The 27,986-nt window shown below is 38.4% G+C and overlaps 2 protein-coding genes and 2 long non-coding RNA genes across 8 annotated transcripts in view; 2 read left to right on the top strand and 2 right to left on the bottom strand.

Annotated features, from left to right (window-relative positions):
• TMA16 (translation machinery associated 16 homolog) overlaps positions 1-7,077 on the top strand; it is a 101,320-nt gene extending 94,243 nt beyond the window's left edge. Inside the window, exons 6-7 of the mRNA XM_019521741.1 lie at positions 3,606-3,648; positions 6,833-7,077. Coding sequence (XP_019377286.1) covers positions 3,606-3,648; positions 6,833-6,971 — 182 coding nt within the window. The 3' untranslated portion in view covers positions 6,972-7,077. The remainder of the gene's footprint in view (positions 1-3,605; positions 3,649-6,832) is intronic.
• The window catches only part of LOC109300871, a 19,422-nt gene extending 6,853 nt beyond the window's left edge, over positions 1-12,569 (bottom strand). The window contains exons 1-2 of the long non-coding RNA XR_002098351.1: positions 12,483-12,569; positions 9,460-9,464 (exon numbers count right to left, since the gene is read on the bottom strand). This is a non-coding gene — a long non-coding RNA (uncharacterized LOC109300871). The remainder of the gene's footprint in view (positions 1-9,459; positions 9,465-12,482) is intronic.
• Positions 12,570-14,589: 2,020 nt separating this feature from the next.
• Positions 14,590-27,986, bottom strand: part of MARCH1 (membrane associated ring-CH-type finger 1) — a 548,671-nt gene continuing 535,274 nt past the window's right edge. For all 4 annotated transcript variants that reach the window (XM_019521737.1, XM_019521739.1, XM_019521740.1 and 1 more), the window contains 2 exons: positions 22,848-22,995; positions 14,590-18,779 (listed from right to left, as the gene is read on the bottom strand). In XM_019521737.1, the coding sequence (XP_019377282.1) occupies positions 18,478-18,779; positions 22,848-22,995 (450 nt within the window). In that variant the 3' untranslated portion in view covers positions 14,590-18,477. The remainder of the gene's footprint in view (positions 18,780-22,847; positions 22,996-27,986) is intronic.
• On the top strand, positions 18,714-26,704 carry LOC109300868. Of its 2 annotated transcripts, XR_002098348.1 has the most exons (3): positions 18,714-18,800; positions 24,637-24,834; positions 26,259-26,704. It is a non-coding gene; the product is annotated as an uncharacterized LOC109300868 (long non-coding RNA). The 2 variants fall into 2 exon arrangements; XR_002098347.1 differs by lacking the exon at positions 18,714-18,800 and having other exon boundaries at positions 23,400-24,834.

Here is a 27,986-nt window from a genome sequence, read left to right on the forward strand (position 1 = left end):
AAATTCTTTTGTCTTAACTTGAAACTCACAGAAGTTTTATCTGGATTCAGCAGCTCAGGAAGTAATAGCCTGTCATGTAGGTACAGTGACTGCACTTGAGGTGATCATGAAATGTATAGGAAAAAGCAAAAGTTGTCCCACACTATTGCTGTACTGTCCAGAAAGGCTTAAAATATTCCTTTGTTTGTGGCAACTTGGAAGCTTTCCCAAATGAATGCCATCAACTTGTAAAGAAGTAAGTTTTTTTTAAAAAAAAAATCTAGTACTTTTTTCCCTGAAGGAAATCTTCTAAATGTGAACTAAATGTAAAGTAATGTAGGTCTCCAATCTGAAGTTTTCAGACGCTTCTAATGCCTTTTGCAAAAGTTGTAGAGAACCCCATGGACAGCAGATCAGCTGACAAGAATTTGGTAGATTTCCCTGGTATGAACAGTAATAGAGACGGTAGTTAAAGCTGTTCGGTAGGAAGCAAGATTTAAAAGCAAGGGTTGAAAAGACTAAGAAGAATACAAAAGAGTCTTTTATAGTGGTCAGGATATATGTAGAAGAAGAGCTGAGGGTAACATCCAGTTCTTTTCCAGACATATCTGATAAACTGTAACTCTGATATGTGACCTTAATTAAATGTAAGGAAAAGGATTTTTTTCAATAGCAGACTGTCCAACTACAAACACAAAGATGAATGACATGTTTCGTGCTGCATTTTATCATGGGGAAAATAAGATACATAATTCAGCATTGATAGTATTATGTGGCTTATTACCTTGATACTGAGGAAAATTGAAAGGTGGACAAAGACAGAATAGCTTCTGACTTTCACTCCTTGTTCAGGGTTTGAGGACAGCATAGGTGCCATCTGAATCAATGTGAGATTTTAAAGATATGAAGTGGTAAATTAGATTTAATGCTAGAAAGGTAGCATACTTCTTGGTTGAGACATTTTGCTGCCCCTTAAAACTGAATAACTGTTTCTAGATAGTAATGAGACATTTCACGCTTTGCTAAAACTTCAAGGCTGCTGAGCATTAGCATTTTTCTAAATCGCTCATTGTTACTGATGACATGAAGCAGGTCACCTATAAGATTTCAGAAATGGTCAAGAAATAACTCTGAGTCATGTCTGTGCCTCAGAGTAGCTAGCTTCCCATTCTTGGACAAATGGTGCACTAATTTCTTTACCTGGTACAGCCTTTTTGAACCCAATGAGAAGGAACAGGTAGCGACTGGGTAAGAGACCACAGAGTTTTTTCCATGTAATTTCAGACGGTGGCTAAAAAATCCACTTTCCCAAAGAAAGGCAGCTTCCATTTTTTCTGAATTGCATTAAGAGAGTCCATCATCAAGCTATGCCGCTTGTTTCCTGCTCTGCTCATTTGGAGAGGTCACTAATCAGCGTAAGAGGCTGTCTGTTAAAAAGCTGTTGCTATTGATTTGTGATTGAGAGAAAATTACCTCAAGGCCCCTACAGACATTGCATTTATCATGTGATTAACATGTTCTGCAAATTAAATAGTAACATGCTAGACATTCAAGCAATAAATCATGTGATAAAATATCAAATCTGCTTCAAAAATGGCTACCTCACATCCAAGAAGTTTCTGATTGCATGTGGGAGAGGGAGAGAGGAAAAGCAGCTGGCTCTTCCAGCAGCAGCAAGCTGTTAGGGAGAATTGGGTGCAGCCCTGTCCCCGCTGCCACTGCGTAGCAAAGCCTGCAGGCTGTCTGAGAAAATCTGTACAAACACAGTCTTGTTGCAGCAGTGGTGACAGAGCTGCCTACAGTCCTGGAGCTTTAAAGGGGGCAGCTAGTGCTTCAACACCAGCAGCCCATTAAAACACTGAGAACTTTAAAGGGCTCCCAGGTAGCCCCAGACTGGCTTCAGCTTGGTCTCAGGCTGCCCAAGAGCTGGGACCTTTAAAGCATTCACAAGCCTGTCTTACGAGTCCTTTAAAGTTCGTTTGGGGGAGGGGGGTGCAGAAGGAAGCTGGGGTGCTTGCCTTTCTGGCAACCCTGCTGCTTTCCAGCCAAGAGGCTTTGAATGTGTGGCTGGTCATAGCATTTTATTTTTAGTAGCACTACAGATTTTGTGATGTTACAGAAAATGTTTGGAGCTGCCCCAAGAGAGAGAGAATATCTCAACATCTCCATAGAAGCATAACATTGTAGTTAAAATTTACAGTTGCATTTCTTTCAAAATACAGATTGCAACACTGGAAAAAAATAGTTTGTCAGCAATAGTTTATTGCTGTCATTAATAATGACTTCAATGACTGTTATATTAGAATTGTAGCAAATTAGAGGTGAAAGCGGTCATCCAGTCCAACCACCTGCTCAAAGCAGGACCACCCCCAACTAGATCATCCCAGCCAAGGCTTTGTCTAGCTGGGTCTTAAAAACCTCCAAGGATGGAGGTTCCACCACCTCTCTGGATAAAACAGTGGTATGCTCCCTGACCCTTGAACAAGCATATCTCAAGTTCTTGAGGCAGCTGGGGTTCATATATGGATGGAAGGAAATGGTACGCTTCACAGCCAGGAATATATTCTGTTTTATCAAGAAAGCTGTATCAGTCCATGAAAATACAGTATTACACACATTTGTATACCTGCCAATTTCATTTTTTTTAACATTGTACTACTCTTTACATTGTCAGAACTGTGTCCAGAATTATCTGCCCCTTGCAGAGAGCATTTTAGGAAAGAATTTCCAAAAGCATATATCCCTTTGTAAAATGTGACTTAAAAGCCTAAGATCCAGATCCTGTTCTAGCGTTAGGCACTGAACTAGGCTCCTAAGTGTGTTCATATCCCACCCTGCTTAAGTCCTAGAAAAAATATGTTATCTCACCTACTTTTATAACATGCCATCATCTTAGCTTTAAGACTTAAGTCACAAAAAAGCAGAGAGCATCCACCTTTTGTGTTGAATCTTTTTCAGGGACTTAAGCAGGGTAGAATAGGATCACACTTTGGTACCTAGAGCTCATATGGCAGGGCTTAGGACCTGGTCCTAAGTCTCATTGGCACTTAGTGAAATTAGTTTCCTAAGCATTGGTTCCTTTTGAAAATTATACTCTTCCCTTTCAGTCCTGTTTAGTTTATTTAGACTGAGAATTCTGTGGAGCAGGGGCTGTCTCTTTCTGTGCGAGTGTACAGAGGCACAATAGGCCGTGGATGCCAGGCACTAATGTAATGCAGGTGATGCATTTAATTTTACTCCCGGTCTTCAAACTAGGCATTTGCAGCTTCCTTTTTAAGGATCGGTGGTTTTCAAGCACTCACACTTGTAGATAGAAAGTTGTTGGCTGTAGAATTTCAAAAGCTGATACAGAACCACAGGAGGATTCAGGAAAAGCATGCTGGTAAAAATCACAGATTCTTTCCCCTGGGTTATGGCAGTGGGAAGAAGAGTCTGCTTCCTAGACTACTTCTCTTGGATCTCATGAGAATTTAATCCCTATTTTCATTCCTATCTGTCCTTACATTTCAGTTTATTAGTATAGGCCTTTAGCCAGCAGACAACTGATGCTGCTTTGAATTTTTTTCAAAAATGAGCATTGTGGTGGATAATATAGAAGTTAATGTGTTCATTTCTTTCCCCATTAGAAATCCCTGACTTTGTGAACAGCAAGCATCTTAAAGTTTTCAGGTGAGTTTGTGTTGTCATGTTTAATCATTTATATATTCTGTGTGAGCCTAACAGGACGTTGCTAGAAACAGAATACTGTCTCCCTTCAGCTTCTACTTAAAAAAAAGAAAAAAGAAAAAAAGTACCCTCCACAAGTGTTGGTAGAATTTCTTTTGTTTGAAGGAAAACTGATGAAATATTAACAGTATACTTAATAAGTTACTTCTTAGCAACCACAACCTAAAAAGTATAACTTGCTAGCTGCTAACAAGTAGTTATTAAAATATTATGAGTTTTAAAGTGCTGAGACTGTTATGATTGAGTTCTTGTAACTTCAGTGACTAAATTTTAGGCATTTTCAAACAAACATGTGCCTGAAATTCCCTGTCTGTGTTTCTAGCAGTTCATATAGCAAACAACCTAGGGCTATGCTATAATGACAGACATGAGGGATCAGATCTATGGTTCTGTGAACTCAGTAGGGAACACAATGGAGGCAGTCTCATTTGGGAAACTCTTCCAGGTAGTTATAGAGAGAGTGTTTTTTCTACAGCTGTGCCTAGAGAGTCATTTTTAACCAGCCAGACAAACTAATACGTAGGATCAAAGCAAGGTTAACAGTGAATGGAAAAGTACGTTAGCACTACTCTTCCTACCACTCTCTTCTTTGTCCAAAAAAGAAGCTAAATAGTAATTCTCATCTCAGTTACCCTATAGCAGAGTGGTTTATGTTTTGTATAGTCTGGACATAAACTTAAGTAAGCCAATTTGAGTTTAGAGTTCAGTCTTAAGTGGGTGCATCATACAAGCTCTAGCTTTTTAAAAAAAAAAAAAAAAAAGTGTTGTGTTGCTTGTGCAAAGAGATTATTGTTTCCATTTTCTAAGGTCTCAGCATAATTGGGTTTTTATATGGCGTAAGATATCTATGCCAAGAGTGTAGTAGGCTTCATGATTGGCTCTTTGTAGATGATAGCTCTTGGGAACTTGCATTGCATGGGTCTATGATATTTAATATTTCTCTACAACTAGTTCTTCCATAATTAGAGCTTTCTTGTAAGTTCTTTTGATTCTCGTTGTGAGGCAGTGGACCAGATAAAACTTAGATTTGGTTTGAGATGATTACTCCTATGTCCCTTCATAAAATGAAATCCTTAAATCTGTATTTTTAGAGGTACAGAGTGAGTAGTAGGTATGCGTGTAATAATCGTGCATTAATTGGTTAAATGGTCTCAACTCAGCATGATAAATGAGCATTTTCCCCATGGCAATGTAAGCCTGTAATACAAGTAATAATATCCAGTCAAGGGACAGGCTATATTTATCTAGCAAAAATTATAAGAAGTCTTAATTGGGTGATGAAGTGAATTAGTTGCCATACCTCAGGCGGCTGTGGCTATGAGGAAGGAAGCAGCTTTGGAGGATTTCCCCCAGGTGTTAGGAAGATTGAAATGTTGTGGTTTTTACAGGGGACTCTGGGGAAGTAAACCCCTCCAGCTGTTGTGTGTTCAGATTGATTTACTGTACCGTGATGATTGTGATACAAGTGGTCTGTGGATTTATTACCTTGTTAGCACTGTCCCTTTAAAAAGGATCAATATATTTGCTCTTGCCCTCAATAAAAATAATCTTTTATGTATAATTATTGTACTGAAGCGTGGATTGTGTAACTTTTACACCAGGCCTAACATGATAATTAAATGAGTCCTTCCTCATGTATACAGCCTGTAGCTTTTAAATTACAGGTGCTTTGCATCTCCTTGAAGTCAGTCATACAACATTTCTCATAGATCATAATGAAAAACTGTCTTCTGGTAGATGTAAAATTAGCTCCACATGTTGAGTTCTGCATATTGAGCAAGTGGAGAAGTTCATCCAACTTGCACTTTTATTATTTTACATGCATGAGGGTCACATCTGTCATCTTTGAATCCAATTGACTAAAAGTCAGCAATTCTGCAGAATAGAAATTGATCATGGGAGTGAAGCGAGTTGTGGGCTATGTAGATATGTCACTTTTTAACTGCTTTAAAGGGGGAGAGAGTTGTCACTTGGGAGGTAATATCAGCTGTTGTGATGCAGTCATTACTTCATCATGGTCTTAAAGAGGTACACATGCACTGAACCACTGTAATTTTAACCCTGGATCTAACAGAATTAAAGTTACAACAGTTTTGCTATATTTTTAGCTTATAACAGGTTTTTGGACCCTAATACAATTGACATGTGTACCTGTACCCAAATACTCTGGGGGGCTTTTCAGGGTCACTTATCTCCTAGAATCCAAGGGCACTTGACAAACTAGATAAGTCATTTAATAGACCACCAAGATGCCTTAGGTATTTTACCCAGTCTCTGCAGTAGTGCCATATATGCATTCAGGAGAGGGAAAAAGAACATTTTATCCATGTGAAAACTGCAGGGGGAATTTAAATCAATAGTGTGATTTAGAAAGACAGACACAGTTGATTTAGCACTTGTGCAGGGATGCTGAGCTATACTAGTCTTAAGTTTCTTGGCTTGCATCTCATCCAAAGACCAACCCTATCACTATGCAGGGAGAAGTAGAAACTTGGGAGGAAAGAATTGCAACCTCATAAATCGGCAGCACAACCTTCTGCAGAACCTTGGGTTTTTCTTAGGCATATACAGATTTGTCTGAGATTTTAAAGTCACAGACTAATATAGTATACACACAATTCCTATAGTGTTGCATAGAGCAGCATGCATTTTAACCAACTTTATTTTTTCTTTTTATGGTCTGCTGTATTTTACAGTCTGCTGTATTTGTGCACAGACTTACCCTGAGATTGTCTGTCTGCTGATCCTAACTCAGCACCCCACTAAGCATAACGATTGGCTACCTTTTTCCTGGGTACTTTCCCAGCAGTCTTCTCTCACAGAGTCACTTGCTTCAGGTTATTTTTGGGTCCCTTGTTGATATGCTGTGCTTTCTGATGAGCAGCCTTTCACAAACATGAACAGCTGAATGGAGAGAGAGTGGCAGGGGAACTGGTCACACCAGACCCGCCTGCAGAGGTTGGAGACTAAAACTGCTTACTCCAGGAAGCCATCTTTGATTACAGAATTGCAGCTCTACTCAAACAGTTTTCAGGCAGGATATGCAACCAAGCAGTAATGAATTCCTCAGGGTTCTGTATTTTAATTGTTAGTAATTTCTGTAACATCACTTTTGTCCCCCTTTAAGAGAATGGAATGGTGATCTGAAGAAACTGCCAAACATTAAAATGAAAAAGCTGTCTGCCAAAGATGCCATGTGCAATAGGACTGACGAGGCAGATGTGGAACCCAAAGAGGAACTAGATGAAGCAACAGACCTTGGCTAATGATCACCCACTGATTCTGGATATGAAACATCTGAAGGAGAGACTGTCAGGACCTTTCTGTAAATATCACTACAAGCAAAAATAAAGCTAGGATTTTACTTGAGAAGATATGTCTAGCTGAATTATTAGTTAATTATTGTGTTCCACCCTGACTTAATCTGACAACACACTGCCTCTGAAATCTTCTGGTGCTTCTGGTGCTTACCTGAAACAAAAAGCAACAAACAAAAAATAAAACCCTAGGTTTTAATCATCCTACCAGCTCTTCAGCTTGGGACCCCCTTCCTGGTTGTGAGTAGGTGAAAGAATAGTCTTCTGTCACCTGTTTTGGCAGCTGTGAAAAAAAGGCCCTAGATATTGTTTAGATTATATAACACCATGAGTGCTTGGGTTTATTAAGCAGTAAAATGATGTTGCACAGTGGACAACAGTTGCTGGCAACTTTATCCATCTTCAGTTGTACTGTGCTGGTTTGGATGATCGTTGTTTTCAGATGTGTACAGCTTTGTTAACGTTTAATGATGGGCTCATGTTCACTGACAAAAGAAAATACAACCACATTCTTTTTGTGTGTGTAAGAGACTTCCTTGATTTGGTGAGAATGTGGCATAATGAGCATTCATCTGATTTATATACCACGTTTACATGCATACCACACACCTTTCCTCCCAAAACGAGCCCTCCAAAAGCAGGGTGTTTGGCTTAAGCAGGACCACTGATTTTTCTTTACTGGAATAGAAGTATGCAGATGCTGTTCTTTAATGGCTGATTCCTTTCTGACCCAATGAGCAGAAAGGGCAGAGTCCAGTGTTAAAATCTCTCTGAGCTTCTATGGAATTTACAGTAGCTAATGACTGAGCATTATAGCTAGTGTCTGAAGCAGCAGTTAAGCTGCTTTAGGGTAAGTGAGCTGCTGCATGCAGTTTGTAGTAGTTTGATGAGGCTTGTGGTCTGCAAACAATACTTTATTTACATGGCCTTACATTCCCGTTAGTGCTGTTTGCTGCACATACTAATGTGCCTTAGCCATGATCATCTGCCCCCTCTAGGGTTGGGGCAGAACCCTGTTTTTGACCAAGATAAACTGCTGCACCAATTTAATCCTGGCAGAGCAATTTAACTTGCATTAATAAACTTCCTGGTGAAGTTAAATTAATACAGCAGTTCTGAAACCAAAAGAAGTGTATTCAGATATCAGTTTATGTGGATTTGATAAATCCCTTTTAAACTAATTTAACTTAAAACCAGTGAAGTTTCTTTGTGTTTAAAACTTTTGTTGTACTTTCAAGGACAGGAGTAGAATTACGACAATAAATCATTCTATATTTTTCCCAGTGGAGTGAATAAAGGCAGTAACACTTATTCTTCCCAGAAGGGCATGTGAAAAGCAGATATATTTATCTGTTAACATGCCTAAGGTGGACACTTCTTCACACTTGTAGACATTTACAAATAACAATTTATTTTCATATCAAGTTTCTCATTTGTTAGTGAAGGTTTCCTGAAACCACCCTTTCTTTTGCTATCATTTAGACTTCATGTTCTTCCTTAGGTTACTGTGTAGGCAGATGAAAGGAAAGTTCTCCAGATAATGAGGGAAGCATTTTAATGCTCACACACAAAAAATACTATGAAACAGCAGTATATCTGCTAAGCTATCTGTCCCTGTGTGTATCCAATTCATAGTGACAAATACAAATTTGTATTTGTTCAAGTAAAAGAAGAGATTTTATTTGATTTTTGCACATCAGTTTATCAGGTACATTTTCACTTCAAAGCTGAAGGGTGATGATGGAAGAGGGGGGGCAGACAGGAAACATTTCAGCTTGATTTTAAAATTCCAAGGTTGAAAATTCTGGGAGGGGTATTCCTTGGATTTGAGATCGGGATCTTTTGAGAGAGAAGAAATGAATATGGAATCCAATAATGTCATTGTTACAGTTATCTTTTCTAACAAGTTCTGCATCTTGAAACCTGGAGGAAGAGAAATGCCCTGAGGAGGCTCTAATGTCCTGGCAAAATTGCACTGCATTTTAAAAAGAAATCTGCACAATAGTTGCCATTAACAATTCAATCTTGCCTTTCTCTGATATTACCACAGGAGTTCTATACTCAGTATCAGGAATATCATGAACTCGTTGCTTGTTTAGCATCAGCAATTGCAGTCATTATAAAGTTAACCATTGTATACTGCAGCTTTGCATTTGTAATTGTTGGTATCTGAGAATAATAGAAGTGTTCTTTCACTCTAAACTGGCTGTTTTACCCCTACACATCTTTGATTTAGGTACTTGCTTTTAAATTCAGTTGTGAATTTTACAAACTGTTTTAACTAGGGTGACTCAAAAAAAGTTAGTGTGCAAAATATCTCACAATGTGTAACACTTGAAAATAGTGTATCATGCTAAATAACACATAAAAATCATATCTCCTTTGTATACTAAGAGTGATATCTGCATACTTTACTACTAACTGAGGTGCATTTTACTTTGGCTGGTCTTGGAGAACTGACATGGTTCTATGAAAAATTTAGTGAGAGTTAAAAAAAATCAGCCTAATTTTTCTAATTCAAATAATTTGGATTCATAATTCTGTAATCTCTCTTCATGTAAGCCAAAACAGATGCAAGATGGCAGTTGAGAGAATCAATCATCACAAGGGAAGTTTGTGTATCAGTTGCAATGGAACTTATCCTTTGTTATAGCTCTTTAAAGGCAGGAACAAAGTAAAAATGTCAGAGCTAGTATGACATTGTCTATGAATGATACACTAGGTTGGCTCTTGCTTTCTCATGGTCTTCTAAAGACGAAGTCATAAAGAAAGGAGAGAGGAGCCCTCACATGGAAGAACAAACAGGTGTTAAGAGGCTTCTTGGTGGTTCACTAGTATCCTAACTCCTAAGAGCTGTAGCTTCAGTCCTGATCAGTGAAGTTGAACCACTGATAACTTGGGGACAACAAAGACACCTGCTTGTTATCCTGGCTATGAGTGTCTAATCATTTCCTTTCTTGGATTAAAAGGAGAGAGAGAGGCATCTTCTGTAGTTTCAGGTGTTCCACACAAAGAGGAAATTAAACATCACATCAACTACTTGAGAAAGAAAAGAATAAAAAAGTATTCAGGAAAGTGGCATTTGAGGCTCTTGAGGTAGGGAGTTGGGTGATGTGTCACTTACCCATCGATGGATTTATTGGGATCCAGAATCTAACAGGGAAACTGAACTCTTACTGCAGGTGAAACAGTAAGTCCTGTGTCTGTATACTTTTTCTAATTGCCAAAAGTATGACTAAGGCAAAACTATTTGGGCAAGCTTAGATCTTTTATTGGACCAACTGCATGGTTGGGAGAGATTTTAGACATGCTTTTGAGCACATAGTGTTCTTCCTCAAGTCCCCTTTTGCTTGAAAGCTTGTCTAAATCTCTTCCAACCATGCAGTTGGTTCAGTAGAAGTTATCACTAACTCCCCCACCCCCAAATATCCTTGTCTCTTGCATATTTCTTGAACTATCATGACTACATGTCTCCAGCACTACTACAAAACTATAATTTTATCTTTTGCCGTTCACAATCTTCTTCAAAATCAAAAGGCAGATATTACCCAGGGCGTTGCTGGTTATTCACTTATGCCTCTCCTACACGGAAAATATGTTACAGGTACCAAATTTTATACTCAAACCCAGAAAAATTGTCTAATCATAAGAATACAAAAGATACCATATGTGTTCATGAGCATCTTTTAACCTTGAGAAAGTGTTCTGCAGTGTGATTATCTTCAAGTGCCTTTTTCTATGTCTGATTTAATAGAGTGCTGTTACCCTACATAAATACAGACAATGAAAAGTCAAAGCAAATCTGTAGAGTGCTTCCAGTAAAATCTTAAGATTAGCCTAAATCTCAGACCTCAGAATCCATGCCGTAGTTTGTTCTGTCCAGCTCTCAGCAACGAGCACAGTATCGTCTTATTCAGATGGAAGAGGATTTCGTAGCTGGATCTTCTGTACTTTGCAAAGCCACACTCACGAGGAGAACTCCCTCCTGGAAAATACATTTTGATTAAACCGAACCCAGCATCTTCATTATCTCCTGTCAAGGACTTGTCGTTTTTTTTTTTTTTTTTTTTTCTGAAAACTGCCATCTCAGTTATGATCACTTCAGTCTAATCAGGACATAGTGGCACTTCACCTCTTGTTAGGGCAACATTGTGTTATGAGTTCACACAGCCTTTGTTCCCAAAATAAGCCTGTTTCAAGAAATTGTTTTGCTCTCCAACTTTTTCCACCTCCATTCATAATAACTACAAAAATATATTGCACACAACCGTTGCATACTCATGATGTTGGGAGAGAGCTACAAATCGATTTTCAATGCAGTGTCAGTCAAGAAGAGCTCTGACTGATCTGCAACTTCCATCATACATAAAAATACTGCTACAGTTTAAGTTTTTTTTGTTTTTTTTTTTTTTGTTTTTTTGTTTTGTTTTGTTTTGTTTTGTTTTTTAGAAGATTAACCTGATACACTTCAGAAACTTTAAAATATAGCCTTTTTTTTCTTGACAAATGTTTAAAAATGTACACTCATTCATTTAGCTCCAAGGAACCTCCAGAATTCAGGTTCACATCAAACATGTACAATAAGAAATGGCGAGATCCAGCTGGTCACAGACATTTTTCTCACATCCGTTACATGTTACAAATTAAACATGCAGTTCTCTTTAAGTCTCTACTGTTGGAAGAGGGGACCTGTGTAGCATGTTCATCCAATAACTGATATACTAGGAAAGCGAACAAACTCACAGATGGAATTGACACAAACTTTCTTTCTTTTCTTCCTTATTCATCTTTCAGTTCCCTTTCTGGGCAGACACTAATATCAGATGTTGTATACTAAGAAACTTGAAAACTTTCCTGGATAAACAGTTGGCAAATGTACTTTATCTGAAAAATTCCTTTCTTCTAGTAGTAAAGTCTGCAGAGCCACTCCATTGAGCCTAGGAATTATAGTTCTGCAGATGACATAACTTCTTCTCTTTTCTCTTTGGACACCAGTGATTGTCCAGTAATGGAGTGTAAAATTTGAATTGCTTTGTAACAATGACCATTTATATAACTACCTTGAGATACCTAATGTGGTTGTTTGTTGTAGCCATGTTAGTCTAAGGACATAGGTGAAAAAAGTTCTGTGGGTAGATGTAATATATATTATTAGACCAACTAAATAGTTGGAAAAATTGTTCTTTGCGAGCTTTTGGGCACAGATGCCCTTCTTGAGATATCTGATAAATTTTGAATTTAAGCTTAAAGTTATAAGCTGTAGTAAGTAGCTATGGAAGTATTTGGAACTGGCTGACTTGGGTTTGTTGAAAAACAGGGTTCTTACCTTCACAGCCCAGCTTGAGCTTTTTTCTAAGTAACTGCAAGCATCGGACCCATCATTATGGATCTGTGGAATTCCTGGTAGAAGAAAGGAATTTTTCTGGTAAACTGAGACATTTCCTAATACAGGTCTTGCACTGCTATTTTAAGCTGTTTTCTGGTGTAGTTCAGATACTGGCCAATTTTCTGTAGTAAATAAAAAGTAGGTAGTAATTTTGTAACTGGTTACCTGTTAAACATGAACACATGATATTTTTTTTTTTTTAGATTATTTTTACTCATAAATCTGGGCCATGATTCCTTGCTCTAGAAACACAGGCTTATTCTGCTGGAGGACGAAGCAAGTAAGTGTTCTGCTATTTTATCATCTTTGATATATATTCTATTATCTTTTGGTTTATGGCAAATGAAGAGGAAGCAGTATGTTCATTCAAAATGGTAAGGTTGTCATTTTTCCCTCTGGAACAACCCATGTAAATAACTGATGTAATAACCTCATTCTTATACGTATGCTGTGTAATAAAGTTTGCGTCTATTTTGTAATTTCAGAGACAAAAGCAGCAAAGCCTCAAAGCAAGATTGCACTTGCAAACATTTCTCCACAAATTCTTGTCGGCTTTCTCTTAGCTTGTGGCAGATGTTACTTAAAATTTTTCAGATCCCATAGTGGGATTAATCCCAGATCGCAAAAATCAGGCATCCTGACATGCCAGACTTCCAAGGTACGGCATAATATAACATGCAATTGTTGGGATCCAGGTGTACACATGCTGGGGTGTGGGCTGCTGGGCTGCAGTGTGGTTTTAAATGTTCCCAGGTGAGAGGACACGTTCAAATTAGAGCGCAATACAAACCAGGCACAATGTTCCATATACTTCACTCACCATTTTTGTGGCTGGTTTGCCATTTTACAATTTATTGCACAATTAACATGTTCATTGTGTGATAAATACAACATCATCCAGGGCCCACAGCATGATTTATTCCCATCAGGAGGGCTGCTTACCTCAGGTTTCCTTTTAAGTAATTTTCTTGCATTTGGGGCCTCTGACGAACATTACACTTAAGACATGATTAAGTAGTGAGCTGGCCACATGTTCATTCAATTAATGGTGTAATAAAATGAAGAATAAGCTGTAAAATTGTTACACATATTTTGTGTAATACTTTTGTGGCTGGTTCCTTTCACACCTTTGATTGCTATGCAATTGGTCATGAATTCAGTTAAAGTGCTGCTTATGACAAACATTCAGGTAGCCAACTAAAGGGTAAGAATATTTTTATTACCCCCTTGGAAGGCTTAGTGTCTCCACTGTAGGAATGGGGAAACATCTACACATCTCTGGAAAGTGATCCTATTCCTGTATCTTTAGTTGGGTAATTGAGAGTTTGTTGCAAACTGCCCGTTGGTCACCACAAGGTGAAATAGAAGTCTGCCCTAAATCTTAAAAAACTCTGCATGCCTGCACATGTTATAAGTTGGTTTCTTACATTCAATTTAAATCTCTTGCATAAAATAAAAAGGACTAGTGATTTACACAGGTGTAAGAATCTCCTGCTTAAAATAAATCTTCAAGTAAGTATAGCAATGTAAATTAATATCTCCTATAAAAGCACTTGTTTTTAAAAATATGATACATATTTTTGTTACTGGTAAGGTCGGGCAAGTAGGTATTGTAATTAAGTTGATGTTTACTTGCCAGTTAGTGAGGCAAGTTTATATATGTCCTACTGTGTCTCATTCTTCTTTCAAGTAAGTTAGTAAACTTTTGGCCTTAAAGGCTATTGATGCACCTTTCACTGCGAGCCTCCCTATCCCAACACTCCAGATGTTGGGAGATAACACCAGGCTGTCATGTTTCAAAGACAATATCCAGATTATAACTGGACATATTTTTTAGCAGCTTCTGTAGCATGAGGACTAGGCTAAGCCCTTTTAAAGTGCCTTTTTAAACTTACTGTAAAGTTTTATCAACCTCACAACCTAGGAAAATGGAAAGGTCAGGTAGATGGAGTCTTCCCAGTACATTCAGTTATAATTATGCTTTGCTTGGAATTCCAACGATTGAGAAAAACAGCATGAAAATATGTTTTGCTTGACAGCTGATTTGAAGTTGCTTTGGTTGGTCAAATGTGCAAAATCTGTGTTTACAATAAAATAGTTTGTTTTCCTTTGGAAACATAAGAACGATTGAATCACCACATAGTGTGATACTTACCAAGTAAACACAGAATGCTACAGTGCTTTGGGGTCACTCGTTTAATACAAATACAAATTTGTTCCACAACAGTTAGCAGTTCTAGTAATTTTTGTTCCCCTTACCTTCTGTCTTTCAGGACACACATTCACCCAAAAATTCATCTTTTTTATTTTGCAAAAGAGAAGAGGATAAAACAGACAACACAAACTTGATCCAATATTACACACAGTAAAATATTTCCATCCCATATTACATTTCACTGCAATGTTTAGAATTAGAAAGGGCTAGTCCTGGTGATGGGAAACTTTCTGCAGGCCAGAAAAATAAACACTGCCTTTTAAGCATAGCGATATATGACATGGCATCATTGGACTTATTAAGAATCTTCATAATGCTAGCATAAAAATAAATCGTTCAGTGTTGCTACCAATTTTTAAATGAATCATTGAAATAATTCATTCCTGGAATGGCAAACTTTTAAGAAACCAGTAAAGAGGACATACACGTTTAACACAGAACAGAAGCATCTTGTTGATATTCCAAAATTGCTCATTAGTACAGTTGTTCTGCAGTCTTTGTTAAAGCATAACTTTCACCCAAATTAATTAGGAGTGTTGCTCAAGCCAGGAGGCAGGACTTGGTTCCAAATTAATGCAGTTTAATGAAACTAAGTATATCTATGAAAGGGCAGATTGTGGTGGGTATCTGTCCCAGGGTTTGGTCCTGTAATTCTTAACCATGCCAAGATGAAGCTTTGCCTGATTTGGGTACTTACTGCTGTCCACTGTGGAAAGACTATTTATGTCTGTGTCGATGTTCCCTGATCTTTAACTTCTACTTGCAATACCATTACTTCATGTTATTAAAAAAAGAAAAAAAAAAGTACTAGACTTCTATTTTTCCAGTAAAAAAAAAATGTGTTCCTTTTGTGTTATAGAAGCCTCTGGTAAACTAAAGTAATTGGATTAATACAGACCGTTAAATTCCGTAAATGACAAAGAATTGAATGAGGTATTGCCTACCATGCATATTTTTTTCTTGGAGGCAAGACTTACCACACAGTGCAAATGTGTCTTTCTGCCTACCACTAAGTCTTCACAAGCTATCACAAATCAACCTCCTATGAAAGAGGAGGACAAGGAGAAAAGAAAACATTTACAATAATGTTCTAAGGCAGTGGTGCCCAACCATCTTGCCCTGCAGGCCAAATGGGCAGGGCCAGGTCCCTCTGTGGGTTGCATCCAGCCAACTGGCCCCAATCCAGCTGCAGGGGTTGTGTAGCATGACCTCGATCTATCTGGCCAGGGTGGGGATGGCGTGGTCCTGATCTGGACACGTGGGGTGGGGTGGGCAGGGCAGCCCCAATCCTGATGCACCAGGTGGTAGGGAAACAGAGTGGCCCCAATCCAGACATGCGGGAAAGGGGTGGGCAGCACTGATGTGTATGCTGGGTGGAAGGGTGGGATGGGATTGCCCTGATCAGGGCATGGGAGGGATGGAAGGGGAGGAGTATGGACCAATCTGGACATTCAGGGATAGGGCCTGACCCTGATACTCTTTTGTTTCAATGGCCTGAGTAAGGCTGGAGCCAGCTTCACAGAGCTTCCACCATCCCCTGCTACCAGGTTTTCTGATCCATGGAATCCCAATGGGTCAAATTTGTCCCATGGGACCAAGTTGAGCACCCCTATTCTAAGGAATCAAAGCCCTTATTTAAGCCCACCTATACCCAATGTTAATTTTACTCTAATGGTCTTTTGGTCTGACTAAATGTTACATTTTCCCTCTTCATCCCATTGTTCAGATATATATTTCATTGAGGGTAGTTTTTGTTAAAGATTTTTTCCCTTTGTAATGTTTAAACTTTAACTAAGCTTCAAATGCACAATGTCAGCAAAGCTGTTGCCATATGGGGGAGGGAGAAGTCTTGGTATGGTCTTGTAAATACCGTGACTTTAGGGCATAAATATTTTCATGGTTCTAAGACATGACTACAAACCAAGGAACAAATAGGCTGAAGAGGGAAAAATCATTTGTTTGAACAAAAGAGGTAATGGCATCTTGTGCCCAAACAAATCCATCTTAGAACAGGGATTTTAGATTTAAGCATCTTGCATGAAACAGGATTTGGGGGTTTAAAATTATAAAATGTAGTTTAATTCCAAAAAATCTGATGATAATTACCTTGGGTATACAAATTTTAGACCAATAATTATGTAGTCCCCATTAATAAATATTTAAAGAATAAACCAGTTTCCTCCTGGCTGTTATTTACTTTAAGGTTATTATTCCAAACTTAAAGTGTAAAAATGTAACAGAATGAAATGTTCTAAAAGTGCCTTTATACCTTTGCAGTTTGATATAAAACTGTATCCTGTCCAAACTTCATCAAAGTAAAGAAGGAGAATATTAGCACACCAATACCAGTACCTCAGACATTTGAATACAACAGACATTTGTCTTCTACCTCTTTAAAAGAATGTATGTTTGTTCTTTCCATCCCTCTCCCCAGGCCAATTTCCTAAATACAAGTTCAAAAGGAGCCCTAGCTGCTATCAAGTGTTGTCCTCAGACTTACCCAAACCAAGGCACAGGTATTTCTCACCAGCTTGCCTCTCCTGTCCCAGTAATAAACACCACAGAGATTGGAAGTAAATCACAAAAGTCTTCTCTTTATATAACTCACTCTGTTGGACACATTATTATATCTACATTCATTTATCTATTGCACCTGTTAATGTTATTCACACTTCACTTAACATGAGAATGCTCAAAACACAAAAGTAACAACTGAACTGTTGAATTGCTAATAGCTCAATCTTACCCATATAAAAGAATCCACTGATAACTTTTTCAGCCAAATCAGAGCAAGGAGATACCAGCATCATTTTAAGACTAGGTATGCTTGCTTGTGACTACCTTAATTGCTGTATCACAAACTCTAAAAAATAAAGCCTTATGTTTAAAATTCCCACTACTTCCCTCTATCCCCCCAAGTCTTTAGACATATAATTCAATGTCAAGTTCTTTTGGAGTGGATTGCATGCTTCCACCTGTAATACTTCTGTTTATGATTAATCTTTTTCCATTTTGGAACAAAGCTTTCTATATCCAGTATGCTTATATAACAGAGAATTCGTGTTTCTTTTACTCACTTTTTGAAGTACTGCAACAGAGGTCCTGTTCCAGACATTTATCTAATAATTTTCTGAAGCCTTCTGGCTAAATAACTTCTGTATTTCACGGGACCAAGGAAAGGGTTGAGACAATTAGAGAACTCAAAGTCTGATTGTTGAATATTTTTGCAAAAATGTGACTCTATATTCAAATGGACTGTATATTCAATACTACCCTTCAGCTATCCTCAACTCATACAACTACCAAAACATTCAGGCACCCAATATAGCACACAAGCATGTAACTTCTTGAGGCTTAGAGGAGTGCCATGGTGTAGGTCTGTTAACTTTGTTGATTGAGGGTTTATGTGAATGACCTTAATGGTATTACTTTGAAGTGTATTTTAAGAAGATAATTAGCAAATAAGACCCTTAGTAGTAATAAACAGGTGGAAAGGGTTTGTTTGTTTTTCCCTGTAAACAGAACAATAATAGCAGGTCTTTCCAATATCCTCATGGCCATTCAGTTTAAAAAGGTCATCTTGTCATGTCTGTTTGGCATTGTCTGTTAACTGTTGTCTACTGCACTTTCTACACTTCCACTGTCACTATACCTGGCTGACTAGTTGAGAAACTACTTCACAAAATGGTCACATTCCATAAAGTAACACATGTTGCTTCGCTGGATCCTTTTTTCCTGGGTAGGGTTTGTGTTGTTTAACTCGGTATGCATGATCATCTCTGCTTTCTTTAGTGGCTGTGGTGTAGAAAACACTCACACTTTATTCTTCAAGTGAAGAAAGAGTGCCACCTCTGTCAAACTGGCATGACCTCAGAAGTCATTTCTTCAGCTGATGGCTGTGAGTTTGTACCTGTCTGTGGTACTGGCACTACCACAGCATCCTTGATTTCAGAGTTCTGAATGCATGAAGAATTCTTCTCCTCCAGTTTTTTAGCAGTGTCTGGGCAGTTTTGAACAAAAATCACTCTATTGTAAGCCTTCAACCTGCGCCACAATTGAACGTAGACTTTACACTGTACGTACATGAAGACTAGGCCTCCAGTGAACCCAATGGCCACCACAACCAGTTTTGTCCAAAATGGCCATTCAAGGACACCTTTCAAACAAACAAGTTAAGGTTAGTATCATCATCATCACCTTATTTGGTCATTCTGCATAGTTCCTTTCCTGGATGCCATGCATGCCTATTTCTGATTAATATTCATAGAACAAAATTAAGTAGCTTCCTTTCTAAAGGATTCCAAATACTTTAAATGCTGTGCATATACAGAGACACAAGTGTTGCTGCTATTGTACTAAAGATTAACTGCTGTTTAAAAGAGCACAGGAGCCATCCTGGTAGGCAAAGAAGCAAGACCAGACTTTCACTGGTGCAGTTATATATATCAGGAATGTAAAATTACTTCCTGGGACAGAAATGTGTACTTGTATTGTGCTTCTTGTTCCTGTCCCTTGGTTAGAACCCATCACTATTCTCTGTAGGTTTAAGTGGGTGGAATGTAATTATCCAAATTGGAATGGCAAGATCCCTGGCCTGTGCCACACTACGGCTGTAAAAAGTGACACAGGATAGCTTTTTGTGCCTTTTCTATTAGAAGATACATGCCCTATTTTATACTTAATTGAAGCCATAACCTATTATACTATAGCATTTTTCCATTGTGATGGAGCTTTGGTTTGGAGCAACTTAGTGGGAAAGAGTCCCACCCCCTGCTAACCAGCATCATCCATTTTCTGATTGGCCTTTCTTTTCTGTTTCTCTGTGTGCATTTCTCTGTTTTCCTCATTAGTTGCATAGAAATCCTAAAGTTTCTAGTACATCTTGTTTCACTTTTTGTTACTGGTTATTAAAGGAGGGGATAAAAGGAAACTATTGTAACTCTTTAAAGGTCTTTCTATAATTGCAGAAAAATCTCCATTGGCACTGCCACTGAGAAGCCACATAACAGTGGGCCTAAGTAGGGTGATATTCTGAGCAATACTAAGATGATTCACTTTTACCTAAAACTAGTCTTACGATTTTACAAAATCAGAGAATGCCATACTGGGAACAGCCTTGTAATCGCAAGATAATTAACATCATTGTAGCTGCTGCTTCAAACATTGAGCACTCTAAGTAAAAGAGGGAAGAAAAAAAACCTCAGTTGTGCATTGCCTCATCTGATGACAGTGTTGGCACTGATACAGAATGTGCTGGCCTTCAATGTTTTGGACTGTTTAAGCCTTTGTATCGACATTGCTTCCTAGATATTTTAACCTTTTCCCAACACATACATTTATTAGTAATATTTAGGAGAACTTTAAATAATCCATAGCGCACAGAATGCCATTAATGGTCCAGGCATCTTAAAAACCATAATTAAGCTCAGCAATAATACTGTACGGTAGATGGGTATTGTCCAAATTTTCCACAGAGGAAAACTGAGTCAGAGAGGAGTAGAAATACCTGCTTGAGACCATTTAGGAGTCAACAGAGGGTACTGCTTCAAGAAGGAATAGTGGAAGCAGGTTGAGAACCCAGGGCTTCTCAATTGCCTGTCTTGCATTGTACACTACTAGATAAGTAATTTGAGATTACCCACTGCTTTACCACAAAGAACTGATTTTTTGATTTTTAGGTTTTTCCTCCTCTTCTCCTTTTCCCCCCAGTTTGCCATTAAGTAGGGTCTCAGAAGATGAAAAGAAACAAAAAAGGCAACTTAACATTTTTCACTTTTCAGGTTTCTTTTCCCAACCCACCCCCAGTATTTGAGAAGAGGAATTGCAAAAAAATTCTTATTTCACCTAGTGTTTTTTCAGTGAAAATAACATTGAAAAAAGCTGCTAATGACCATTTCACTTTCCTTTTTACCTTGGTAGCACCAGAATGTCTTTGTGTTCTGTTAAGGTGGCAATATCAACCATTCGGCCATGTTTCAAGAACACTGTAGAAATATGCCTAAACTACTGAGTTAGGTAACCTGACTATGGATATACCCTATGTCAAAGCAAATATTCATTCTAGACACTTTTGCTGAGTAGTTAAGCTTGCCTAAAGTCAGCTTAACCAAGGGAGTGCACATAGTTACCTTAATGGATAGTATTTACCTGTAAATAAAGTATCAAGCCCTTTTTTTCCTAGGGTTAATCTCACAATGAAAACCAAAGGTGTACATATTTAAAAGAGAAACACGATATTAGGACTTGGACTTACAGAATCATCTTGGGGATCTTGATGTTATATAAATAGAATTTGCTCATAAAACAAGAGTTGGGCAGGCACCAACAGCATCAAATATTGATGTTCAACTAGCAGTACACAAAGCTGATTTTTGTTTTTTCATGTAAAGTTTACAACAGAACACAAGGGACTCTGCTGTGCTAGTCTTTATGTCACTTAACATCAGAGACAGAAAAGCTGCTCCCCACATACTCATCTGATTTTTAAATTCTTTAAGTATTCAAGAGGACTTGATGTGGATTTGTTTTGCTTGGAAGCCTTTTCATGCACAGGCATGTGGTTTTCAAATGATTTCCAGCACTGCATGTTATCTATGTTATACACGCATATAATATTAATGTAGTAGTCTACTAAGTAATAGTCCTGATCAAAAGAGGAAGAATGATTGTTATAGATTTCTTTTTAACAAGGTCATTCATATACTATGCAAAAGTTTTCTTTTCCTCCTGTACACAAATTAGAATTGCTGTTGGTGTCACCTGTAAGATTAGATATTACACCTAATTTTACCAGGCCCTGGAGTATATACCTCAAATGGCAACAGAAACCATCTTTTAATATTAGCTGGCTGGGATGTATGTTTCTGGCCAGTAATTCAGTGTTTTGAATTTTATCGTAAAATAAAGAGCAGGCCTGATTCTGAAGGGATGTTTGGCAGTTGTCCTTTGCAGGTGGCAGCCAAAGATAAGAAAATTATTGTTACAACATGCTCAGTCGGTTAGAGCATGGTGCTTAATAACACCAAAGTTTCAGACTGAATCCTCTATTGGACTAGATGATCTCTTGAGGTCCCATCCTGCCTTACTTCTCTGTGATAATGTGTGGATCCAACTCTGCCTTTGAATGTGCTGGCTTATTTCCCTGGTGACTTGAACAGCTGATGGGCATATCTATGGCTGGGATTTGTTCTTGCATGGTAGAGTTACTTCAATGGATTCTTATAAAACAGCATTTACAGCTTTACTGAAGTACAGTAGTTCAAACATGTTGAAAATACCTGCTCAGTTCATTAACCTATAGTCTGCTGTAAATGGTGGGCCAATCCCGCATTCATTACCCTAAACACTCCTGACCAAGATGAGACTGGAGTTCTGATTCTCTCATCTAGCAAGGGAGAGTCATACTATTATAACCATCACCACCAAAGTTCTTTAAGGCTGTAAATGTTTTAGTAATTTCTCCTTTGTCCTTAGAAACTAACTGGTTCAAAAAGGCATTTAGTCTCTAAGATACTACCATGCCCTGCCCTCTGCCTGACTTCAGACTAACACAGCTATTTACCTCTCTCTACTCACACGTCCAACATTTTTGCATTTCTGGGTTTCTACTGGACACTGAACTGAAATTCCACAGTAAAGACTGTTTTCATAGAATAAACGTAGCTATGTATGAAGAATGCAGGAAAGGGCCTTGGTACCATTTATTTTACAAATTAGGGGCTGATAATTTCACCCATAGTGTTTCCAGTTGGGACCATAAACGATCATTTGCTGGAAATCCTCATTATGAAGCCTGTTGCATGTGTCCTACCCTAGTTTTGCAGAACAGACAAGTTCTATTAAGTCACATAAAACACACCTTAGACTTTTGGATGCTTTTGTGAAATTCAGCTGAACCTTTGGTTTTCATTAGTCATTTTTTTATTTCAGTATGAAAACCCCTCTGCTATGGAGTAAAAATAAGAATAAACAACATGTTTTAGCTGCTCTGACGGATGCACTGGGCTGTGAGCTTTTTTTTTCTTGCAGTCAAGGAGCAAAATAAATTCAGCCAAATTCTGGCTTTTAACACTGAATGATGTGCCCTTTAATTTTTCCATAAAGCAGATGTGCAAGCATTTTAGCAATGGGATATATATTTACAAACAACGACTGTCCCATTAACTATCTTCCTTTGTAATTAGTCTATTACTGTACTAGCAAAGTGGCAGAAAAAGTAACTTACCATTGTCATTGCCTTGCTTAATTTCCTCAGCTGTCCGATCTATTAAAACATACAATGACCAAACAACGCAGGTAATAGCAATAATGTGGAATGTAACAGAACAGACTATCTTCCTCCTCTCACTTGTTGTCATCTGTAGCTTCTCCCACTATAATTAGAAAAGAATTAGAAATAGAACAGGCTTATAAACATGTCTTGAGAAAGGAACAGCCAAAATGGTATGGGATGTTATCTGAAGCAAACAATCAGAAAAACTAGTTACAGAATCTTATTGTTCTGCTAATAGTGTAGATCCCAAGGACAGCATTGTTTGTGCTACAAATATAGACAAGACATAAAGTACAACTCTTTGTAGATTCATAAGAATGTAGGATCTAGTAGTTTTCTCATCTGTGCACTTCCTTACCATCAGGATTCGAAATACGGTGGGGCTCAGGGAAGCTGAGCCCCCCTGCAATACAAGACTACAGCCCCCAAAAGTCCCCCCATAAGAGATGAGAGCCCCCAGCCCTCCTTGCATCTTTCTAAGCAGCTCAAGTGGCAGCAGCTCTTTCCAGCTTCCAGCTGCCACCACCACAGACCCCCACAGAGTGCGAGTGTAATTCAGACCCCGCTTACCATCAGCCTGAATAATACTGAATAACACCTAATTTCTCTTCCCTTGTAGTAGTGCTCTACTGCTATGTATAGGCAAGTCTGCACCTAGTATACAATTTTAAAGCTCTGGAAGCATATACAAGTCATTTGATCCAAAACTCAAACATTTTTGGATACTTAAAATCCCAGGAGTAAGATTTCAGAACAGCCACTCACTAGGAGTATTGGGGGGCAAGAAAATGGGTATAAAGATGGAGTTGGATAAATTTATAACAGGGATTACACAAAAAGATTGCCTGTGAAGTAAAGAACTGAAATTCCTGTTCCAAGAGGGATGGACGTTTGAGCTCATTGTTTCTCACTGCAGTTATTATGGTCTCGGTTTAGGCTGTGACAAGATTTTAGTAACAAAGAAGCCAAAGTCTCTCCACAGTTGAATGAATATACTTCAGGAGGCTGCAATCTATAATGTTTTGTCTTTTTTTTTATCACAGGTCCTTCTCTAAAACTCATAATGAACTCCATGAAAAATGCATGCTTGTTAAACAGACAAAAGGATAAGACATTGAAAAACAAAATGTTTCTAATGTGGATGACTAGTTTTACAGTCTATAGAGAGCACCCAGTAAAATAAGTGAGATACAAAATACAACAGTGCCACCTTTCTGACGATCATATTACTGCATCTATGAACTGTACAGATAATTAGACAACTTTACAGTTTATTTTGCACATTTTTCCCATAGGGTTTCTAAGCAATGGCACACACTAGAGGGTGAGCTCAACTCCACAAGTTGGGTGCACTGAGACATGCAATACAGCTGAAGGAATAAAAACCAACAAAATGTAATCTAAAGACTCAATGTTTTCTCTCTCACATATGCATTGCAGTTCATGCAGGGAGGCACCTGGTACAGTACACAGGGAGGCACTTGGTGTAGTATTTAATCCCATCTTGGGACATGCACACAATGCTTATTGGGGCTCTTTGTTGGCTAGTCAGGGTTTTCCATTTGGAATCACAGAAAACTAGGGCTAGAAATCACCTTGCCCAAACCTCTGCAAAGCCAGGATCATCCCTGTCTAAACAAGGCCAGATAAATGCTTATCCTGCCTGAATTTAAAAATGTCTGATGATGGAGCTTCCTACATGGTACTACAGCTTCAGTAAAATGAAGCTTGCTTTTTCCAGGTGAAGCACTTCTGAATGTGTAAACAAAAATGCTGCTGCAGAAGGGGGACAGTCTATCTAGAGAAGAAATTGGGCCTGAGACTGGCCATGCTAGTCTTAAACCTACAGCTTTTTATGTGTTTGATGTATGAAAACAAGAAATACAAGCTTTAAAAACCAGCAAAGAGGTGGAAGGACAGTGAGGAATGGTATGAGATGGTAACAGAAGAAACTCCATTGTCTTTAATATTAGAGGCATATGTCTCTAATCTGAGACATTATATTAGAGACAATATGTTAGACACAAACAGTTTATGTTGGTTAAAAATACGTATTCAAACAACATCTAGTTTAAATACAAAAAATGATTTACTACAGAAAACAGTTTATCTTCAGTTTCTTTTCTGCAGCAGGTCTGTCAAGAAGTTATTAGTTCTCAAGTTAGTCAAGCTAATATTTAAGGATAGCTAATATCTATTAATTCATGAAGCTCACAGGCATCAACACTGACTTTAGCTAGCTGTTCAACACTACTTCAGATTTCTGTCTGTCTCTGACACCTATTCAAATGGACCGATTAAAAAAAAAAAAATCAGGCAAACACTTTAGAACTTGAGTTCAGCAAAAACTCAAAAGCTTTATGACCTATTTCATTAAAATGGTCAAATGCCATAGAATATCACTGTTAGTCCTACAGTCAGTCAGATAACTTGTTGTGGTACTACTCCATATAATTTCTGAAAACATAAAATAATTTCAAGTGATGGGAAATTCAAAGCCTTAGAAAGGCTTGTGGTATTGCATGATCCTCTCCTCCTGTTCGTACAGTATGTACAGACCATGACCAAATCATCATATAGTCTCTTTGATAAAATAAACAGGCTGAGCTACTTAAGCCTTTCCCTATAAAATATGTTTTTTCTGGTCCATGACTTGTTTTTTGAGCTCTTACTAGCCTTTCCAATCTTGCCAATGTCTTTTTAAGAGGAGGCAGTTATTCCACTAATGTACTGCAGCAGTTGGCAATGTTTTCTGTTTGTGAGCCAGAACGACTCAGCTCGCAACCAGTGTATCTCCCCACACTGGCATGGAGAAAGCACCCGCAGGTAGCACTTCTCATGGCAAGATACATAACATGCTTGCAGCCAAAATCCCCGCTGCCAAATGCCTCGGAAACCCCACGTCCACAGGCTTGATCCAATGATGCAATGGGCCAGATCTGCCTTGCAGGCCATAGTCTGCCAACCCTGATGTGCTGTATTGTATATAGAAGCAATTCTACCTCCTATTCCTGTTCTATAGTCCTCTGTTTTACCCAAGTAGTCTTATAGATCCGTATGCTCAATCTGTGAAAATAAGATACAAACCCATACTTATTAACAAGCCATCTTACAGGAAACAAATGCACCAAGCCGGAAGTTATTTTTCTTTAATTCCTTTTGTAATCTTTAGTTAAGACTACTGCCTTAGAACCCCTAAATAATGTATGGCTTTAAGGTAGATGGTTGCCTGTACCGGTTTGGGTGATGGTATGTGGTTAGTTAAGACTGGGAAATGTCACTGCCGCAATATCATAGTTTACTTTCCTATGACTGCTTTGTAACAGCTGTTTCTAATTCCAAACCAATTTCTGTCTTTCATAGCAGTATGCTGTGAGATGGATGGATTTCCAGAAGTGCAGACACAAGAGGCAGCCAGAGTGCAAGATGTCCAGGAGTTATTTTCAAGTTAACCAGGGCAGTGATATAAATGAATTTTCCAGGGTTCTATGAATATTTCACAGCTGTTGCTTCAGACTCCTGTCTGAGGTCTCTGGAGCATTCACTATTCAGGGATTTGGCAGACCTGATTTCCTTGGAGTGTTTCTTATTAAATATTGCAGTCTTATATAGAATTCTATAAGAGCTGAAATATATGCCAAAACAACATGAAAAGAGACAAAGCTATCAGTCTGCTTGCCAGGTACATGTCAAGCATTGAGTCTTTTCAGGTTTCTCAGAGACTGTCACCTTTGCATTCAGTGGTGTTGAGAATGGAAGCTTCTATGATTTTGAATGACAGTTTGTGAACAATTAGAGTCATAAAAAGGGGGAAAAAATCATGCTCAATTCATTGCGTGTGTCCTGCAGATAATTTAGATAAGTGTATGACAGCTGTATTCAGTGGTCAGAATAAACGGACTGTGGCATTATTATCACAGCTTACAGCACTTGACCTAGAGACCTTTATCGGCTTGGGATGAAAATCCATTCAGGCCCATCCATTAGGTGCTGTATTTCTAAGGGGAAAAAAATTATTTAATTACATGGGTTTCAGAAAAGGGAAGAGAAGAAAAGGAGTCTGCCTCAGTTAAAAACCCCAAGTACTAGCTTCAAATGCTTTGCCTGAGAACGGTACTGAAAGTACAAGAGAATTCAGTTGCATTGCCACATTTTTTTCTTGTTTATCATATTTTCTCCAAGCAGGGGAAGGATGTCATGATGTGGCCACTACCACTAGTATCTACTTGTCTCATTCCAACAATGTCACTATTTTACTTTCTGTTAAGGTCCCAGGAAAACCTTAGAGTAGGCTGTGGTGCTGCATGATAGATCCAGTATGGGGCCAGGCAGAGGCAGCTTGCAGTCCAGGATCTTGATCCCTGCACATGGGACTGGGCAAAGGTGGCACAGGGTTCCCAGACCCTGATCCCAGCACGTGGGACCAGGCAGCAGCAGCAGCATAGTCTGGCTCCACGCATGTGGGCCCAATTCTGACATGTGGGGTCCAATCTGCCCTGCAGACCAGCCACATGCCAGTCCACAGGACCAAAAAGATGAACATCGCTGCCTTAGAAGGTTGCTCCACTGAGATTCAAGTTAAATTAACTTTAAGAAATACAGCTGCATGAAAACTTTTTTTCTGAAATGTCTCTTCCAGCAAAACATATCCTTATGATAAAAAATTCTCATGAAACTCCTCTTGAAAAGCCATAAACCTGGCATCTTTTTTTTTTTTGTGATCTCTGGGAAATAAAGTTTCTGTGTTCAGAATCCTCCTTTCCCTATTGTCCAGTGTAAAAAAAAAAAAAAAAAAAAAAGAGCAAGAATGAGGAACTTTATTTATCCCTTTTTATCCCCGGGAAACCCCTTTTTTCAACCAGCAGTCTTTTTGTGTTAAAGATCCAGTGAGATTCCTACAAACAGGCATGTTTGACAACTTGTAGCATATTATCAGTTATTTATATTTTGGGTGCAATTTTAGGATCAGATCAGACACCCGATAGAACAGTGCCAAAAATTTAAACTTTGTCACTAAGAAAATACAATACAATACAAATACAATTAGTACTTTTTGTGGGGGAAAAAAGATCACAAAATAACTAAATGAAA

The sequence above is a fragment of the Gavialis gangeticus genome, unplaced genomic scaffold (genome assembly GCF_001723915.1).
Source record: "Gavialis gangeticus isolate Ggan-Ray unplaced genomic scaffold, GavGan_comp1, whole genome shotgun sequence".
Lineage (NCBI taxonomy): Eukaryota > Metazoa > Chordata > Crocodylia > Gavialidae > Gavialis > Gavialis gangeticus.